The 20,214-nt window shown below is 40.4% G+C and overlaps 1 protein-coding gene and 1 pseudogene across 2 annotated transcripts in view; one reads left to right on the top strand and one right to left on the bottom strand.

Annotated features, from left to right (window-relative positions):
• Positions 1 to 574: 574 nt before the first annotated feature.
• ADTRP (androgen dependent TFPI regulating protein) overlaps positions 575 to 20,214 on the bottom strand; it is a 99,051-nt gene continuing 79,411 nt past the window's right edge. For both annotated transcript variants that reach the window (XM_037037959.1, XM_037037958.1), the window contains exons 5-7: positions 19,973 to 20,088; positions 6,328 to 6,479; positions 575 to 1,544 (exon numbers count right to left, since the gene is read on the bottom strand). In XM_037037959.1, coding sequence (XP_036893854.1) covers positions 1,513 to 1,544; positions 6,328 to 6,479; positions 19,973 to 20,088 — 300 coding nt within the window. In that variant the 3' untranslated portion in view covers positions 575 to 1,512. The remainder of the gene's footprint in view (positions 1,545 to 6,327; positions 6,480 to 19,972; positions 20,089 to 20,214) is intronic.
• Positions 19,618 to 19,798, top strand: LOC118981278 (uncharacterized; annotated as a pseudogene).

Raw genomic sequence — 20,214 nt, forward strand, 5'->3', positions numbered from 1 at the left:
GATCCAGGTGGGCTTTGTATTTGGGGAATTTCCACTGTGACTACTGCTTTTGGGCTCCTGTTGAGACCAGGTGCTTTGAGCAGCCAAGAAGCAGCAGGTACAGGAAAAGCGGAGGTGTCTCCAGCTCAATCTGGAAATACTTGAGGTTCATATCTACATGAGTGTAGAGGAGTAGGGACCAAGCAGGTTTCTTGGTGTCCACCCTAGTCTTCCCTTACACTGCTTGCCCTGCAGGTATAGCCTGTTCTCTTCCCTAATCCTGCAAGACCACGCTTGATATTTTTGAGGAATTTCTAGTGCTGGAATATATATTGCACAATGGTCAATTATGTAGCAACCAAAGTTTTATTTGGTCCCAGGCACAGTCTTACCAGATTTTATCCGTTTTCACCAAATTTCTCCTGTACTATATTTGGTTGTGAAGCCCAAGTACAATTTACCCTGGTGCCCACAACCCAATCTCCCTGGGCCTTACAACACACTACTAGATTTGACTATCTCTATCAGTCACTAGACATTTATCCTTTGTATTCTTTACCAAATATGCCTGTAAGACCTAGGAAATTCCACTAGGAAAGTCAAACCAGGGTCTATTAATGTGCTTACTGTCAGTCAGCTTTGTTAAATCATAAATTAACTCAGTAAAGTGATTTGCTCCAAAGCCCTCTCTGCACTTCTCATAACCATATCATTTCCCAGCTAGACTGTTCCCCAAGTAAAATATATACACTTATTTGACAAGTTAATCAATACTTGAATAGAAGAGATTTTGACAGTGTCACCAGGTTCAGTGTTTATACCTTCCCAGAGTGCTTGCCCACAAGGGGGACAGATTTCCTAATACTTTTTATAACTTATTTTCTCATTGCCCCAAGTAATTTGCTGTTATACCATACCAGGTAGACAACTTTAGTAGCTGCCATCTCCCTACACTTCTATCCAGATTGAGGGGGAAAAAACAACAGATGAGCAGTCCATGAAAATAGCTAGCTTATAAAAATGCTTATTTTTAGGAAAGTTGGGATTATTAAAAAATGGCACAAGACTGGGAATTAACATATCTAGGAGACAAACGCTCTCATCTTAGTTCTCACGCTAAGTCTTTGACCTCGTGCAGGTAACTTCTCATCTAGGTCTGCAACAACTGCCTCTGTAAAGAGTTTGAATGATTCTAAATTCTTTTCTCTGTCTAAACATTCTCTAACACTGAATTATGAGTTTCTCTGGCCTATGTCCAGATTTTGACCACAGACTGTCCTCCACAGAGGTCAGATGAAGGTAACAAATTCTGAAACAGCAGGAGTTATTTTTGGCATGTCCAGTAAGCCTTTCAAAATCCAGGAGTCCTCAAATTAATCTACCTTCATAACCCTCTTATTAAATTTAAATATTGTTTACTGTCCTTTCTACTTTCTTATGTTTCTCCACCACCTCCCCCCACCAGATAAAAAAAAAAGATTAAGAAAACGTTCATGTTTTCTTCCTTTTTAGTTCTTGCAAAACAGCATATAATCACGTCTTCTTCCTTGACTGACCCAGGTCACCTGTGAAAATTAGAACAGAAAGAGACTTCAGACTTCAGAGTTTTCTGAACAGGTGTTCCTACATAGGAAGACATTCACTGTGACTTGAGGCAGTGGGAAGTTGAGGACATGATTCCAAGGCAAGAGGATGTAATTTAAGGAAATCTCTCACATACCCACCAACGTGCTAGAGAAGGCATTCTCCTCCAAAGTGTATCTGTGTGGAACTCCAACAGTAGTTTCCTTCTGTATAAACTTACATGGTGTGAATATAACAGAAATAATATTTCCTTTTTTTGTTTCTAGCCAGTGGGGGTGGGTCCTTAGTCTTGCATTCTCATGGGGCTGAGCAGTTTCTAGGCTTCTCTGAATCTTCAAAATTCCTCTTACTGTGTTTCCACAGTGAATGGCTAGAGATAAAACTGTTGACTTAGATCATATTATATAATCCAAACAGGGTTCATAAAATGGATTTCAAACTTTGGGGAATAATGTTGTTTGTTATCCTTTTCTTTGTTGATGGGGGGTTTTCCTAGTGGAACACCCCTTGTTTGGTGGTTAGGGTGGTAGGTCCACTTTTGAGTTTAGTTCTTTCTTCATCCTCTGTTAGTACTAAGGAATAGAGATATTTTAGGCCAAACACTTAATGATCATCTTATGTAAGATCCAAACATTTTCTGCTGGCATGGTAAAGGAACCATAATCAGTATCACTATGGATACCATATGTAATTATATATCTTATTATTCCAATAGTCAGAACACAGCGTAAGTGAAAACATACAATTCACAAAGATTTACACCTAAGTATCTATAACTACAAAAGCTACTGCTAGACTTTGAATTGAAAATTTGAAGAACATGTGCCTCATTTTAGCTAGTTGGCTTGGAAAAGGGTGAGAAGGCAGATGGTTGAGGGGTATGAAGTGTTACAGGAATGAGATTTGAGCATTGATGAGTACAGTCACAGTGCAAAAGTTGCAGGAAATAAATGGAGCCGAGGGCTGCTGGAGAAAGCCTTGAGGGGAAAGAGGCCAAGGAAGAAGAATGAGGAATAATCTAGAGGAGATTGTTCAGGGCGGAGAAGTTAGGACAAGAAAGGCACAAGTGCTTTAAAAATACATGAAGAATCATCTCATGATAAGATTCTTTTGTTATGAAATGATCAGGGACAACATGCAAGGCAGACCTTGTAACAGATTTCTTCATGGATAAAAGCAAGAAGGTAGACTAGATGGCCTCTAAGCAGCTTTTAACAATAAAATCTCCTTTTAAAAAATCTGCTCCAGCGGGCCTGCAAACCACACGATCGCAGTTCGATTCCCAGTCAGGGCACATGCCTGGGTTGCAGGCCAGTTCCTGGCAGGGGACTCACTGGGGGCAACCATACATTGATGTTTCTTTCCTTCTCTCCTTCCCTTTCCTTCTCCTCTAAAGATAAATAAATAAAATCTTTTTAAAAATCTGCTCTAGAGCAAATAGTATTAAAGAAAGTCACCATCATTCATTCTTCATTCTTAATTCATTCTTCCCAAGACACCATCGTGAGGTCACTTGGCCAGGCTGAAATTTTCAGTTGATGAACTATTCTTAGGAGGAAAGGATCTATGGTCTAGGACCTCAGCCCATATCCCTCCTGGATGTAAGTAGAGGGGTCATGGGCTCCCAGGCTAAAATAGAAGGCCTCCTACATTAGTAGGTACAGCCAGGAGGCAGTCAGTTCATTGTCCATTACTCTATACTCGTATTTCTAAACTTTGCCTAATTATTTCATAATGTGCAGTCAAGGTCAAGAACTACTGCTAGAGAGATACCTGCATATTAGATGGGTCTTGACTGATACTTCTTGACTGCTCAGTACTTGGCTAGTGACACCCAACTAAGGGCATAATGGGTCTCAGGATTTCAGAAGCAGAGAGTCCAATTAATTCTAGCTTGAATTAGCTTGACCTCCTATTTCACAATAAATTCTTCAGGAACTGCACCATCTCTGTCAATTTGCATTCATTTAGGTGGTTGTTGCTTTTAATTGCCTTAGCTAGGGTAACTGGTAATTTATGCATAAATTAGCAGGAGAGGATTAGAATATCCACTTAGAAAATAAGGTCACACATTTTTGCTGAAGAAGAATGAGATTAACAGCAATAGTGACTAACTCTACATGCTAGGCCCCATTCTTGGCACCTGACACTTCCCAATTCATTTATATATGGTTTTCCATTATCCTAGGAGGTGGGTACCAATACTGTCTTCATGATGCATAAGAGAAAACTGAAACAAGAAGACACTGAGTGCCTTGCAAAGTGTCAGAGATCTACAAGAGTATAAGGTCTCTTGTAAGTAAGTTCTGGGTTAAGGACAAGTTAGGAACCCAGGCAGTCTGGTACAGAACCTTTCTCCTAACCATGGTTTCCCACAGCATCACCAATACACTCCTTTGAGTTTCTGTCCTCATCAAAGGAGTCTCAGGCTGTGGAAGGAGGTGAGAAAGTAAAATCAGTGCTGAATTTGGACAGAGTAGGTGGCTACTTAGTAGGTGTTCCCATAGATCCAGAAGAGAAGTTTTGGAGAACTCAGAAATAGGGGAACCATACAATTGACTGTCCAAGCCAAGACAATGTGATACTATATGCCCATGGACACAAAACTACATGGAGACATGTTGTTGCCCTTACTTAGGGGTCATCTGAATAGTCTTAACACAGGTTACACAGTTGAGGGAAACCTTAGTGGTTTAAGCAGACTAGGACATGGCAAAATGTGTTTGCATAAACAGCTCTGTTTAATTTTAGGCAATTTATAAGTATTCACTGCTATTGGAATTTTAAGAGAGAGAGAGAGAGATTCAACCCAGAACCTTGGCATTTCAGAAGGATGCTGTAATCAGCTGAGCTATCCAGCCAGGGCTCTGATTTCTCTTTTAATGTTTATTCAACCATTTGTAATTAAGATATGTTTTGAATTTAACACATTTACGATACTACTCTGATGCTATATATCTACTACTACTCATGCTGTATATCATGAATGACTTTTTATTCATTCTATCCTTAAGGAGTTAAAAATCAGGAGAGATAAGAGACACAGCAGTCCCCATCTATTTACAGTAATCTGTCCCTCACAAACATTCATAGATGCACAATGCAAATGAGGGCCCACATGGTGATGCTAGCCTGTCTGCTCATGGGTCCTAATTGTGGTGAAAAACTAGATATAGCACTTGAACAACCAGACTTATTAAAAAGAGTTTGGAAATAGTGAATCAGTAGTACTAAATATAGTGAAAATTTTGTTTTGTAATTTAATGGATGTTTTGAAGTCACTGTTTAACAATTTAAAAATTAATCATTATTGGACTAAATACAACTGATTTAGTAAAAAGTTATTGTTCTCTGAGCTCTGAGTAATCGATTTTTCTCTGCACATTTTTATTCGCCCAATTTTAAATGGATTAGTTTCTTCTTTCTTGTTTTCTTTTTTTTAACAAAGATTTGGGGAAGGCTTCAGAAATCTTTACTCAGAATTTCAAGGAGCCAAAACTAGTTAGAATTAGATGTCAACACATCTGAAATGTTAACACATTTTTTTTTCTGGATAGTTCCCTGTGATTTGGAGTCCTGATTTTGGGAGTAATTTTTAGTATTCCACTTTTTAAGTGTTTGCTTTCAAAAAGGATATTGCCTTTGGGACTTTCTTAACTGGTTAAATTCTCCACAAGTAGAAAACATGTGAAAAAGCCAATGCATGCTGATTTATCCAGGGTTCCATTCTCCTCTCGGAAATGTACACTCTTGTGCTGAAACTTCTGAAACTGTTGTGGTTTTTTTTTCAGACACAGCTTATGTTTTCACACTAGTTCATAGATTGGGCGGAAGATGCCACTTCTGCCATTTCTATTTTGATAGAACAGAATGGCATGTGGGTGTGTGATGTGGGGGACTGTATGTGACTCTTGCTGTCCTTATATACAAAATCAGGGTACAGTTCCTGCACTTCTCTTTGGATAGGGAAATAAATCATGAGCATTTTGCAACCTGACTTTTTGGTGGTTAATTTTCCAACAAAATAATATTTGGGGGGTTGGGGTAGTGAGGGAAGCAGGGACAATAAAATTTTTTATTTTAAAGTCACTTGAGATTAATTTTTTGTATGAAGAAGTAACACTGTTCTACCCACCAATAATTAGAAAGCTCAGCTTGCTGACATATTCACATTGCCGTCTAAATGAGAGTTTCAGTCTCAAGTACAGGGTGTGATCTTTTCTGGTAAGTGCTTTACTAAAGTTTGAGAAGCAACCTAATGGGAGAGGGGAAGGAACTCACGGGGGGGGGGGGGGGGGGGGCACTGCTGAGGTTGAAAGAGCCGAAAGGATCATTTTCTTCAAAGCCAAGCCAAACCAAATTAAAACAAACTAATAACAATAACAACAAAACCTTGACATTTAAACATCCTGTATCTCTCAAGGACTCACTTAAGGGAGGGGGACTGAGAAGCCATTTGTTCATGCTGGGAGTGGTGACACCTTACTCTCTGGGTCCTAAGTTCTCTAAAGATTATTTTTAGCCTTGAAGTTAAATGAGGTGTCATTTTTGGTAGAAGGGGAGACAATTTCATGGGGTTCTCTGATAGAGTATGAACTTCCCCCAGTCTTTCCCTCTGGCTACTTTGATAAGACCTGTCTGAGTCCTTGGGCAAAGGCATCAAGCATCACTGCTTTCTGCTTTGAACTAGTTTCTCCTCTGTTTCCAGGAGGAGTGGAGAATGTAAGGAAGAAGTATCTCTAGGTAAAATACAAATAAACTGACCCCATTTCCAGTGGTTGAGCTTCTCTCCAAGTAGGTAGATGCTGACACTAAAGATGTAGCTGAAAGAGAAGAAGGCTGCTAGGCCCACTGCACTGAGTTTGGCTAACACCGGATATACCCATGTACCAGTCTTTAAGTAGATCCATAGGACCCTGCAGAAAATGAAAAGTCATGGTAATTAGGACAGCAGAGGGGAAAGCTATTTTATTTTTAGATCAATGAGTTCTAGCTCAAGCAAATTAAAAGAAGGCATGGCAGGTATTTGTCACCAGTTAACATGTTTCACAAACCTACAGAACTGAATCTTTTCTAAATAGATTTAATTCAGTGAGACATTCTATTTCATAGCCTTGGCTTAGCTAGTTTATGTAATCAATTAAATTTGATGATGGTGAAAAAATACGGGAGGACATTGGACACATCATTAGTCAAATACAATATAGAACATGAATTATCCCTTTCCCTGAGGGATACGACCTGCTGAGACATGGAACCTGCTATGACTGCATCCCTTTTCTGGGTCTCAGCCAGACAAGTGGGTTTGCATTTCTGTACCTAAGAGGTATATCTAGTTTTCCATTATCTCTCTAAGTACATTGGGGCAGGAAGGACAGAGATTGAGCATTATTACACTAACACAATATGCCTGGGATTTAATTGTTGGCCCCAATTTTACCATATAGTAATGAATAGAGTGTTAAATAAGAATGGATGGAATTACAGGATGCTCAGGTCTTGCTTGTGTGAGGATAGAACATAAGTCACTTCTGTAGGCCAAGAGAAGGAAATAAATGCTAGGAGAGAAGCCATAATGTCTAAGTGAAGCCTAAAGATGCAATTTTCTGAACATCAACTGCACTAAAAGATTCCAATGCCTGAAATAACTTTCGAAATTAAATATGAGGAAGACGATGCATCAGCTACAGTTTATAACTGATCAAGAGCACAGAATCTGGAGCCAGGTTTCCATGATTCAATCCTAGCACTGCCACCTGTCAGTCATGTTGCTTCCAACAAGTTATTCACCTTCTCTGTCCCTTGCCCTCATGTGTAAAGGGGGGGGTACAGATATCACGCACCTTATAAGGCCATTGTAAGGATTAAGGGAGTTAACACATGTAAAATAGGACATTGCCTAGGATATTGCTTCTTTCCTCTAGGGATAGCACACTGGCAGTCTTCTCAGCAACCTTTCTTTTGAGGTTATGCATTTCTTGTTACAATTAGGATAAGCCTTGTTTATATTTCATAAAGGACATTCAAATTTGTATACCCCAAGTTATCAAAGGATGGAAGAATAAAATTATGAAAGCTTATTAAACTTTCAGAACCCCGAGTGTAATCATGATTGTTTCAAATACTTGAAGCTTGTCAAATGCTTGTGGAAGAGACAGAGGCTAATATTGGGCCAGGACTATGACAAGGCAAGGGAGGCACCTGTGGCATAAAATTTAAGAGGCCATTTCTGTGCATCAAAAGACACAATCAACAGAGCAAAAATGCAACTTATGGAATAGATAAATATTGGCAAATCATATATCTGACAAGGAATTAATTTCTAGAATATATACAGAACACCTGCGACTCAACAAACAACCTAATTAAAAATCAATAAAGGACTTGAATAGAAATTTCTCAAAAAAAGGTACAAAAATGGCCAACAATCACATGAAAACATTTACATCTTCATTTCATTTGTGTTTCCCAACAACATCACTAATCATTAGGGAAATGCAAATCAAAACTACAATGAGATATCACTTCACACTTATTAGAATGGCTGCTATTAAAATTGCAGAAAATATCAAGTGTTGAAGGAGTTATGAAGAAATTGGAACCTGTGTGCACTACTGGTGTGAAAGGGTGTAACTGCTGTGGAAAACAACATGGTAACTTCTCAAAAAGAGTAAACATAGAATTATTTTATGACCCAGCAATTCCACTTCTGGGTATGTACCCAAAAGATTTGAAAGCAAGGACGTGAATTGATATTTGTACATCTACATTCATAGCTGTATTATTCACAGTAACTAGAACATGGAAGCAACCCAAAGTCCAACTATGGATCAACAGATAGATAAAATGTGTATGCACCCAATGGAATATTATTTGGCCTTGAAAAGGAAGGAGATCCTGACACACACTACAACATTAATGAACTTCAAGGATATTACGTTATGTGAGATGAAATATTATATGATTCTACTTATATGAGGTACCTAGAGCTAACAAATTTATAGAGACACAAAGTAGAATGGTGGTTCCCATGGGCTAGGGGAATGGGTGCAGAGTCTGAGTGGGAAGAAAAAAGTTCTGGAGATGGATGGGGGTGATGGCTGTGCAACAATGAAAATGTACTAAATGCCACTAAACCATATACATAAAAATAGTTAAAATTGAAAAATTTTGTTGTGTGTATTATATAAACACAATTTTTAAGCATATTTAAGGAGGCATCACTCTTAGGGTCATACCAGTGCTGGATTGGCCCTTGGTCCCTAGTTGTGGCCCTACTCTTACCACTCTGCTGCCTCAAACTTTTCTAGGTGCTCCTCTCATGCAATGAAAATTTTGCTAGATTAAAAACAAATGATAATTACTATTTCCAATAGTTCAATTCTATGAATGTGCAGCCATTAACAAGAGCATTTTAGAAAGACATACATAGCACTCCTTTGCTACAGAGCTGTCTCTCATAACAGCCCAGAGAATGTACAAGGGCCAGGAAGTAAATAGCCCTGAGTGGCTAGCTAGGGCTAGGGGTTTGGGGTCAGGAGGACATCTGAGTACCTTTTAAACTGGTTGCATTAATTAGTTCACTCTGTTTGCTTTATATACTTGGAATAAGGGCTTCCTAGTTTCCAGCACATTTATATAAGATAATCTATAAATAAGGACATTCCTCTAGAGGCCTGGAAAATTTGTTTATTTAATTAATTTTTGTTTCCTTCAGCATGAGGTTTTGGAAAGTTTCTGAGGTAAACTAATGAAGTCTGTACTTTCATGAAAAAGTGTGAAGAAAGTTGTATGTTAACTGACCGTGAGGGAAGTAATAAAAATTCAAATAAAGTATCAGGCAAGAATGCAGGTATTTAATGAAAGGCAGTCAGCAGAGAGGCCTGAGTGAGGAGATGCCGCACTCAGTGGGTATCAGTTCTTTATGGCTTGCCTGAATATAGGTCGAAGGGGAGAGGGAGGGAGAAGAAAATGGAGTGGGAGAGGGAAAGGAGTGGGGAGAGAACAGGAGGAGGAGAATAAAAAGGAGGAGGAAGAGGAAGGAGAGATGATGTGAGAGAAGGGAAGAAAGGAAGGGAGGGAGAAAGGGAGGGAAGACTAACTTAGCAAGTCCAAACCGAATTCATCATTGTTTTCTAAGTCAGTGTCAGCTTTTCCTTAGCTCCCAGGGGAGATCCCATAAAATCATATCTAAATGTTTCTCCAGTGCATTTATTTCATAATCTCAGTCTAGGCTCCTTCATCTCACCTGAGTTTCTGGAATTGTTTACTCATTAGGCTTTCTTGCTTCCTTCAACCCACTTTCCATACCATAGGCTACCAGTAATCTAATAACCTTTCTAAAAGAGAAACGTGTTTATGGTGCACCTCTGATTCCAGTTACACATCATTGCTTTAGGAAAATATCAAGCTCCTTTACTCAGTTCACCTGGCATTGCCTTGGCCCACCCATCCACCCTCAGATCTTCAGTCTATCCATATAGAACCCCTTTCTGTTTCTTGAATACACCACGTTCTGCAGCTTTTAGACCTTTACCCATGCTGCTGTCTCTGCTTGGAACACCTCTGACTCTTTCACATCCTGGGACACACTTCCTGTTCTGGGTCTAGCTAAATGGTATAATGAATGCTTTAAGTCTCAGCTTAAAAGTTAGTTTCACTAGAAAATATTTCCTGAACATTCTTTAACTTCCATTTAGTTAGGTTCTTATGTCTTGTTCTTTCCCTACCCATGTTGCTTATTTGACTGTCTTTCTCACTAGCCTGGAAGCTCTAGAGGACAAGGATCATATCATCATGCACATCAGTCTCTTAAATGCAAGAACACAGCATGTTCTTTATGTTTTTAAGTGAACGGCTGTTGGAAAGGCCTGGTGAATTCCAGTCAAGATGGCAGCATAGGTAAACATCACCCACCTCCTTGTACAAACACATCAAAATTACAACTAAATTTTAGAACAACCATCACTAAGAATCACCAGAAGTCAAATTGAATGGAAGCCTAACAACTATGGAATTGAAGAAACGACATCCATCCAACCTGGTAGGAGGGGTGGAGACACGGAACAGGCTGATTCTACATCCATGTCCTGGATAAAAATTGAGGAGGGATATCTCAGAAGCAAGAAGTCCCAGCCCCACACCAGGCCTCCCAGTCTAGGGTTCCAGTGCCAGAAAGATAAATCCCCCTAACTTCTGGCTGCAAAAACCTGTGGAAGAAACTCCTGGAGTCCCAAGCAGTTCTTCTTAAAAAACCCACATATGGACTTAATCAGACTCATTCCCTCTGAGCTCCAGCATTAGATTAGCAGCTTGAAAGGAATCAGTGGCATGCAGGGAGGAACTGACCTATCTAGCATTAAGACAAGAGCTGGGAGATAGCTTTCTCTCAGACAGAAAGGTGGGGAGAAGCCATTGCCCCTTCTCTGACCTTCCACACAAAGCCACTGAGCTGGCAGGCTGGTGCCACAACTGAGACTCCATCAACCTGGCTAGCACAGTTGGCCCTACCCTGGAGATCACCTGAGGCACAGTTACACCCAACTTATGGGCCCACCCAAGCTGTTAACAGTGGCTTTTCCCATTATGAATGACTGGTCTAGGCTCATATTTCACAACTTCCTAAATCCTTTCGAACAATCAACAGCCCGTCTCAGTGAGCCCTCAGTCCCCATATTTTTTGCTAAGTGGCCCCAGGTGAGGTATTGGCAGCAGCCAGCCTAGATTCACAGCTTGGCTACATCTGGGAATTTCCAAGCCCAATGTGAATAGCAGCCGTCTCAGACTGCTTTATAACTCAGGCAGGGTGGCATGAAGCAAAACACTGGTGGGACTGACTCTGACTTGTACCACTGAGAAACCCCATGGCTTGTGTACCCATTGGACAGCTAAAAACCATATAGGAGCACCACCACCCTGCCCCCGCGTAGCTGATCCTTCACAGAGGACAGAGGTTGGTGGTAAGTGGTCACAGACAATACTTGCAGCTGACTGGCCTAGGTAAGTTTCTCCTATTGACCTGCAAGTGGAGGCCAAGGCTTAACTACTAGAGAAGGGTGTACTCAGCCCACATGGAGGGCACATCTCAAATACCCAGCTTGGGTGATAGGGAAGGCTATCCCACTGGACTCTGTAGGACATCTACATTAGGCCACACTACCAAGACAAAAAGTCATAGCAGCTCTGCATAGTACATAGAAGCAAACACAAGGAGACTGCCAAAATGAGAAGACAAAAAAACATGGCCTACATTAAAGAACAGATAAGAATTCCAGAAAAATAAACAAACAAAATGGAGATACGTAATCTACCAGATGCGCAGTTCAAAATACTGGTTATATGGATGCTCGAAGAACTTAGTGAGGATCTCGATAGTGTAAAAATGATCCAGTCAGAAACAAAGGATACACTAGTTGAAATACAGAACAATTTACATGAAAACAACAGTAGACTGGATAAAGCCAAGAATCAAATCGATGATTTTGAACTAAGAAAGCAAAAACCAACCAATAAGAACAACAAGAAGAAAAAAGGAATCCAAGAAAATGAAGATACTGTATATGGCTGCTGGGACAACTTCAATCATTTCAACATTTGCATCATAAAGGAGCCAGAAGGAGAAGAGAAAGAGCAAGAAATTGAAAATCTATTTGAAAAAATAATGAAAGAAAACTTCTTTAATTTGGTGAAGGAAATAGACATACAAGTCCAGGAAGCATGGAGCGTCCCAAACAAGATGGATACAAAGAGTCCCTCTCCAAGACACATCATCATTAAAACACCAAAAGTTAAAGAAAAAGAGAAAATTTCAAAAGCAGTAAGAGAAAAACAGTTTTCTACAGGGGAGTTCCCATAAGACTGTCAGCTGATTTCTCAGAAGACACTTTGCAGACTAGAGGGGATTGGCAATAAATATTCAGCCTTGAAAAGTAGGAAACTGCAGCTAAAATTGCTCCTGGCAACTGCAGCTAAGATTGCTACCTCGCAAAGCTATCATTTAGAATGGAAGGGCATATAAAGAGTTGCCAGACAGGAAAAAACTAAAGGTGTTCATCATTACCAAACCATTATGATATGAAATGTTAAAGGTATTTATTTAACAAAAAGATCAAAACTATGAACAATAAAATAGTAATAAATATGTATCTACCAACAATTGAATCTAAAAAACAAACTAGGCAAACAAGGAGAACAGAGACAGAATCACGGATACAGAGAGCACTTTGATGGTTACCAGATGCAAGGGGTTTATGGGGAGAATGGGTGAAGAGGTGGGGGGGCACTTAAGAAGTTCAAATAGGTAGTTGCAGAACAGCCATGTGGATGTGAAGTACAGTATAGGAAATGGAGTAGCCAAAGAACTTATATGCAAGAACCGTGGACATGAACAATGATGGGGGGATTTCCTGAGGGAATGGAGGCTGCTCTATAGAGAGGGGGCAAAGAAGGAAAATTTGGGACAACTGTAAGAGCATAATCAATAAAATTTAGAACAAGAAAAAAAGCTAATAGCTTTTATGGGTGGCTTACTAGCATCTCTGGTTCCCTTTGAATTGCTCTTCACTACAGCTGGTTGAACCAGCAGGGACACCACAGCCCCTGAAAACTGGGAAATGGACCCAGTAGCCTTCCAAATTAGTTAATCTGATGTTCACTTTATCAATACTTTGATGAAGCCAATGAATCTTACCCTCTGATGAATTATCAATAATATATATTCTTCTGGAACTGTTTTCCATGTGAATCTGTGAGTCAGGGTGGGCAGGCATTGGTCACTAAAAATTAATCTTGCAGTCTTCTCATCCCACACCTTGTAGCATTATAGAGTCAAATGATTATCATGAAATGCATATTTTCTGTATCCTATCAGTAGGGAAATAGTGGAAGTCTGTGAGTTTGAAATTAGTAGATAGCTAGGGATTTCGTGGGCTTCCCACATAATTCTTAAAGTATTATCCCTCATATTATAGGTATCTAGCCTAGCAGAATAAATAGAATAAAAGGGTCCTCTGGTCTCACATTTTATGTTGACTTCTTACATAAACAGATGAGAGGGTCATGGTTGCATCTAATGACAGAGACAAACACAACCTACCTTCAAATTTGTAAATGAACTCAACAAGTTAGCAGAAGATTTCCCACAATGAAAATGTCCCTGAGAGTGGTAACATTGTGATTCCTTAACGTGGAACTTTAGTTCCTTGCTGCCCATGAAAACCACCCCTGTGTCACACCCCAGTTTACCTACCTTCCCAGGCTTTCTATTCATCTCATACAGAATGCAGCTAATCAAATATGAATAATGATATATTAAAAACAACTTCTAGCTTTAATAGCTACAAAAATTAAATCTGATTTTTAACATTAGGTTGTGAGTTTCTACCATTGTCTTAAAAAATAAATTTCTATCATAATTTACTTAACTTTCAATACATTTTAGGTGAAGCAAAAATAAGGAGATAGATGATAGATAGATAGATAGATAGGTAGATATGATATGATTAAAATTGAATCAGGGCCTTTAAAACTTCTGAAGCCCAGAACATATCCTGAATCAATTACATCAGGATCTTTTGGAATGAGACTCAGATATGGGATTTGAAATTGAATCATTTACTTAAAACCAAAACTATTTCTTTTCTAACTTCTGTACATTTATTAGTGGAATCATTATCTTTCCAGGCATCTGGTTGAAAATTCTTAGACTTATCCTTGATATTTCCTTTTTCATTTTGCCTGCTACATGCCAGTTAATCCACAGAACCTCTTTGTTACCTCAACAACGTGTCTCAGGTATGTCTCTCTTTCTGATTGGACAGCTGTATCTATCGTCAGGTTTTCTTAATTCTAATTTCTGTAATAGGCATTTTGGGTGAGCAGGAGCCAGGTTTGGACAGAAAGGATGAAAAGTGTCGATAACCCCTGCCTCTCCTGGCCCCCACTACCACTCACTCCTCTTCGGTGTGCTGGCTAACCTGCATCCCAAATGGTGATAACTAAGGGAGTTGTGTAGCATTTTTACATTTATTTTCATATGTAAGTTTACATGACATCTAAGGAGTCCTGTGGAAAAATGGGGCTGGGATTCTGATCCTCATTAAGATTTGAGGTTATGAGACTATGGAGCTGTAGATGGTCCCAGGAGACAGCCGTATTTCATAAAAGGGTAACAGTGGCTCTGGGAGAGAATTCACACAAGGCGCTAGTGGGAGTAGGAGGGTATTGTCGATGCTAGATTTGGCGAGGTGGCTGGCAGATCCTGGAACTCAGCTTAGTCCAGCCCTCTGGCAGTTTTTAAGATATTCTGGGGGTATAATGTCTGTATGTTTAAGCATGTATGTATAAATGGGTGCATTAATTTAGAAGATTGTTAAACCTGGGGGCCCTGACAGCTTTGCTGTGGTCTTCCCCTGAGTACGCATAGTATGGAAGAAAGGAATCACCCCTCACCTTTACCAAACTGCTATTGAGAAGTGACTCTGAAAATATCTCCCTCAAGGCTGGGTTATGGCTGCATATCTGTGCAACACTTGAACTTGGCCTGCAATTACACACTAGCAGAGATACCTACCACATCAGCAAATTTCTGGTCTACCAAATCAAGGTGGTGATATACTTTGGGTTAGCTGGGGTTGCAGTGGCCAGCAGCATTGTTCTTTTTTTTACTAATACAGGGGACTAATGGGCAATAGGCCATAGTAGTGCTGGCATTGTTAGTAGTGGGGGTGGGGTGCTAACCTTAAAGCAGAGCCAAGTGGAACTGTTGGGCCCAGAAGACTAGGTATTGTGGTTCTACAATCTCTGTGGGAGAGCAGTTTTCAGGACTGTGTACAACACAGGTATGTGTGAGCACCCATCAGATTACTAGAATTCTGTAGAGATGGAGGTCTTGGAGGACTGGGCCACCTGAGTGCAGGCAGGAGGTGCTCTGAGCACACAGATGTGGGGTGACACTGGAACTATGAAATAACCATGGATGAAGAATAAGACAATGTGATTAAACTAGATGAAAAGAATATTCTAGATAACTTCTATTTGTATATTGTTTTATTCTGTTTGGCTTCCCATGTCTTGCCATTTCAATCCATTTTAAGCATTCTCGTCAAGTGAACCTTTTGAAAGCATAAGTCTCTGGCTGTGTTGCGAATGCTTCTCACTCCCACCACCATGTAATAGAAATAAACAAACAACAGCAACAGCAACAATCAAATCTCATAGTGTCTAAACTATGTGTAACTGCCTCTAGCCTGCCATCCACAAGCCTCCTTGGGAGGGCAGTTCCAGGGTGATTGCCTGTCATTCTCTTTCACTAAGAGGTCCAATTTAGAGTGAATCGTTGACCTTTCTTCTAATGTGATCTGTGCTCACTTAGCCTTGGGACTATGCTGTGTTGTCCACTTTCTCCCATTTTTTAAAGCTCCAATCCAGTCAGTCCTTTAGGGCCCAGATTCAATGCACACCTTTCCCACACTGTGCAGCAAGATATAATCACTTCCTCCTCCATGTTTCTATGGCTCCTTGTATTTGTTCTGACATTGTATTACTTCTCATTGCTTGTTCTTATAATTCATATACATGGCTCATCTCCACTTACTAATAAGCACATGTCCCCGATAGGCTGGGGGTGGGGGGGTGGCCTTATATAACTTTGCTTTTCCTAGCAAGCCCAGCCCTGTGTTAATGGAAATACTTGTTCAATAAAAGAATGAATAAGAGCCAGGAGTAGGAACACTTATATTTTCCTGCTCCTCACCACTGCCTCAGAAAGAGATAGTTGATGTGTTCTGAGGTGAGAGAGAAGGGAGGAGTGAGTGAGCTACCATATTTATAGGTGACTAATGCTTTCCAAAGGAAATGAAAGATTTGCAGTTATTACTACTTTGCGAGGTTTATTTTCCCACTTAAGGGCCAGCCCTTCAATTTTGCAATCTGAAAAATAACAAAAAGTAAGTTCCACATGTAAGGCAGTCCCCACGGTCTTAGTCATTATTTTTAGGTCACTGTGATGTGATTTCTGCAGTGAAATGCTTCCCTAGCTCAGAGTTATTGCCATTTTTCAGACTTGTGTTTGTTTCTCACGCTCTGTCTGGCCCAAGCCCATGTTCTTGACCTCATTTCTGCTATACCATTTCCCTATTTGACCATCTAAACAGGCACACCTAACAGCTGATCCACAGCTACTTCTCTAAAACATCTCCATGGATATTCACAGTTTGTGGAGCTTGTTGATGGCCATCTGTGGCTGGGAGGGCTCATGGGCCCCAGAGCATTGCATCCTTAAGGGTGGAGACAGCAGGCAGCAAAGAGTCTAAGCTCCTTTAACCAGGGAATGGGCAGAAGTAGGGAAGCTTCGATCAATGGCGCAGCACAACATGCTCACATACAGGTGTTTTTGATCTACTCTAGAAATAGTGGGGCTTGATGGACCAAGTGCCGATTTACTACTTCATTAATGATAAGGAGGTTCAAATCCCGAACCACTGGGGTCCACCCAGTCACATTTCTGCTGGTGCTTCCTTCCAATTGCTCTATTACATCATTTTAACATCACAAGCACAGCTCTAGATACAACATCATGAAAGCTTTTAGACAGTGGGAACCACGTTAAGTTTTTTTGCATACCCAACAGCTCCAGCGCTTAGCAGAATGTGTTTTGCACATGCAGTGAACTGAAAGTATTCCTGACCATGTGAACTGAGTGGGAAGAGAACTGGATTTGGAAATAGACATGCATGTAACTCCCAGCTTTGATTTTCCCTGGCTATATGACCTTGGGCATGTCATTTAACCCACTGAGGTTTCAGTTCTGCAATGCTAGATGATCTCTTAGTCTCCTCTGACTCACCTTCTATAATTGTATTTGAAATTGACTGATATTGTGATCAGTGGGCTAACATCAAGTCTCACCAATGCTACCACTGTGCTCCTCGTCCTTTTCCTCTTTAACTTCCACACTTATGTCAAAATCAACTTTTTAATCATCTTTCTTACGTAAGTCAGTCACATCATTTCATTCCTCTGCTTAAAACTTTCCCACAGAAAATCCCTCAGTTGAAAAGTCCAAGCTCATTAATGTGAATTCATGGTCTAGCTTTTCCCTGTCCCACAATTCATCCACACCCTCAGCTCCTCCAGCCCTTCACAGATCTGACCCCTAAGCTTGAAGGTCTTATCCATGTCTCTTTTGACTTATTCCTACTCATTCTTTGGGTCTCAGCTTAGACATTACTTCCTTAAGAAGCCAGTCCTCAGCAGCCCACAGCACCCCACGTTTACCCCTCTAACAGTCTCATCATCCCGTCTTCCCATTGTGAGTATACTTTCCTCTCTCCCAGACAGTCCCAGAAAGTAGCATGGGACTGTGTACATTGTTGTGTCCTTGGGATCTTAGCAGAGTGTCTGGCACTGTGAATATAATTAAATGAGCATATCATGTACTCACACCTGACCCCACCTTGTTGCACTTCTCCCCAGCCACCCAGTTCTCTGCATTGTCAGAATACATGATCAGGCACTGACAAGTAAAGCCCTCTCAACCACTGTTTCTCATCTTTTAGGGCTGCTGCAATTTCCCCCCAAATGCCAGTGGACTTGAGTGTTCTTGTGCCTTCTCGGTTACTGAGGAGGAAAAGAGCAGAGATCAGATTTAAAGATCAATGATCAGCTTCCAAATCTCTAGGCAGAAAAAGATAATAGATCAAAAGTGCTATCTTATATATGAACTCCAAAAGTTACACCTGGCAAGAAAGATTAAATAAGTTTAAAATCTACCAGGAAAACAATACAACCCCCCCCCCCCAGAGTATGAAAATTCAAGTTCAGCTACCAACCTTCTTCTCCCCAACTCCATCCGAGGTATTCCGTCTTTAGAGACTTATTTCTTTGGTTAAGCCAGACTTAGCAAATATGTGGCACATATCCTGCTACTCCTCATGTTCATGCTATTAGTAGATATTACTAAAAGATAACACAACTCTGTTTTGGTAGAACCTCAGAATCCTTCCCAACACAGTGCTCCAGATATCAATTACCAGTAAGTTCCCAATGTAAGCCTTATTCTCTAAAACGTCATCTGTTAACATGCAAAGGCTCCATGCTGGAAAACAGTGTAGATCACTGGGATCTTGGTGTAGATTTACTGGGCAATACTTTCTTTAAGACAGGAGAAGCAAGAAAGATTTTGGGCACTCAGGGAAAGAGGAGCACAGAAGGGACAGAGGAGCAGGCTTTCCATAAGGGAAGGAAACACCAGGAAGAAACCATCGTCTGAGTTCTTGCACAAAGGTTACTTGCTCTAAGACAAAAGCTTGGGAAGCTCATGGAGTAGGCACTTGGAGCCCAAGCCCCTCTGGATGTGTTCTCTACCTGGCTTCTGTCAGAGTGCTGTATCTAGTTAGACGTTCCCCCACATAGTGTTTGGGGGATTACCGAGATTGTCAGATATGAACAGTTTATGTGAGTCTAGACTACAGAAAGAACACCATGATTAGCTTCTGATCTGTAGGCATTATGCTTGGCATGCCCCTGTCAGTAGAGCAAAAACTTGGAGTAAATGAGAAGGCTGTGGAGTGGAAAGGGGCTTTCCATTTTCTGGGCAGTATTTCTGACAATTAGTGTCACCAGGTGGTTGAATGATAAAATTTAGACCAGCTGCTAAAATGGTCTTGCCTGTACCCTGCTAGCTGTTCTGCAGGCCCCTGGGCAATTTCCTAAATGCCCTCTGGGAGCTCTAGTGGCAGATGTTGATGCAAATAAACCCATAATGATATAGGCAACAGGAATGGACCAAACCTATCGTGTTGAACCTGCCAAATGCCTTTTTAAAAAGAATATATTTAGATGCCTTGGATCATTCAGCTGTTCAAATATCTAATTGGAAATAGCACCAAAGATCAATATTTTCTTGGGGGAAGTAATGTGTAGCTTTGCAATGATGAATTCTGCATGAGAAAGAGAGGGGAAATCATGCATTGCTGTGTGCCCATCTATGTCTTTTTTTGGCCTGCAGTGCTTCCCTGAGTACCGAAATCAAACAATAAAAATCTTTTTTACTTGATTGCTTCTTGGCCTTTTGGCTAAGATCATCTGTTGTTATCAATTTAATATCTAATACATTCTGTATCCGAGAACATTATATTAAATGGATATTTGGAGCCAGGAGATGGAATAGGAGCTTACTCCTCCACTCTGTGCATTCACTTGGTATTGCAGTACTTCCAGGAATGATGCACCAAAAAAAAAAAAAAAAGAAAGAAAGGAAAAGAAGTCCTTCTTACCTTAATATTTAAAGATGGCTAAAATCCCCATTAACTCAATATAAAGGCACTCTTACAGAACAACATTTTTTCTGGAATATTCCTCAGAGACTTGAACTACAAGTCTAAGTTGATTTTCTCTCAATAATTCTTACCTGCTAATGTAAGCAATGGAGGCAACAGTCAACAAGGTGAGTCCTTTCTTCCTCATTGGATAGCAGTGTGGCCTGAGGATGATTTCAACCAGTGAGAAGGGGAATATGGATGTGTGCTGGAGGAGAAAAGATGACAAACCATATGTCAGTGTTCCTTTGCCTCCTAGTGTTTCTCATTCTCTCTTCCCTAGCACTCTAGCTTCTTCCACAACTGCTAGATAAAACTTTCCAAAACTTGTCTG

Source organism: Sturnira hondurensis, unplaced genomic scaffold (genome assembly GCF_014824575.4).
Source record: "Sturnira hondurensis isolate 20B ecotype Veracruz unplaced genomic scaffold, ASM1482457v3 Scaffold0023817, whole genome shotgun sequence".
Lineage (NCBI taxonomy): Eukaryota > Metazoa > Chordata > Mammalia > Chiroptera > Phyllostomidae > Sturnira > Sturnira hondurensis.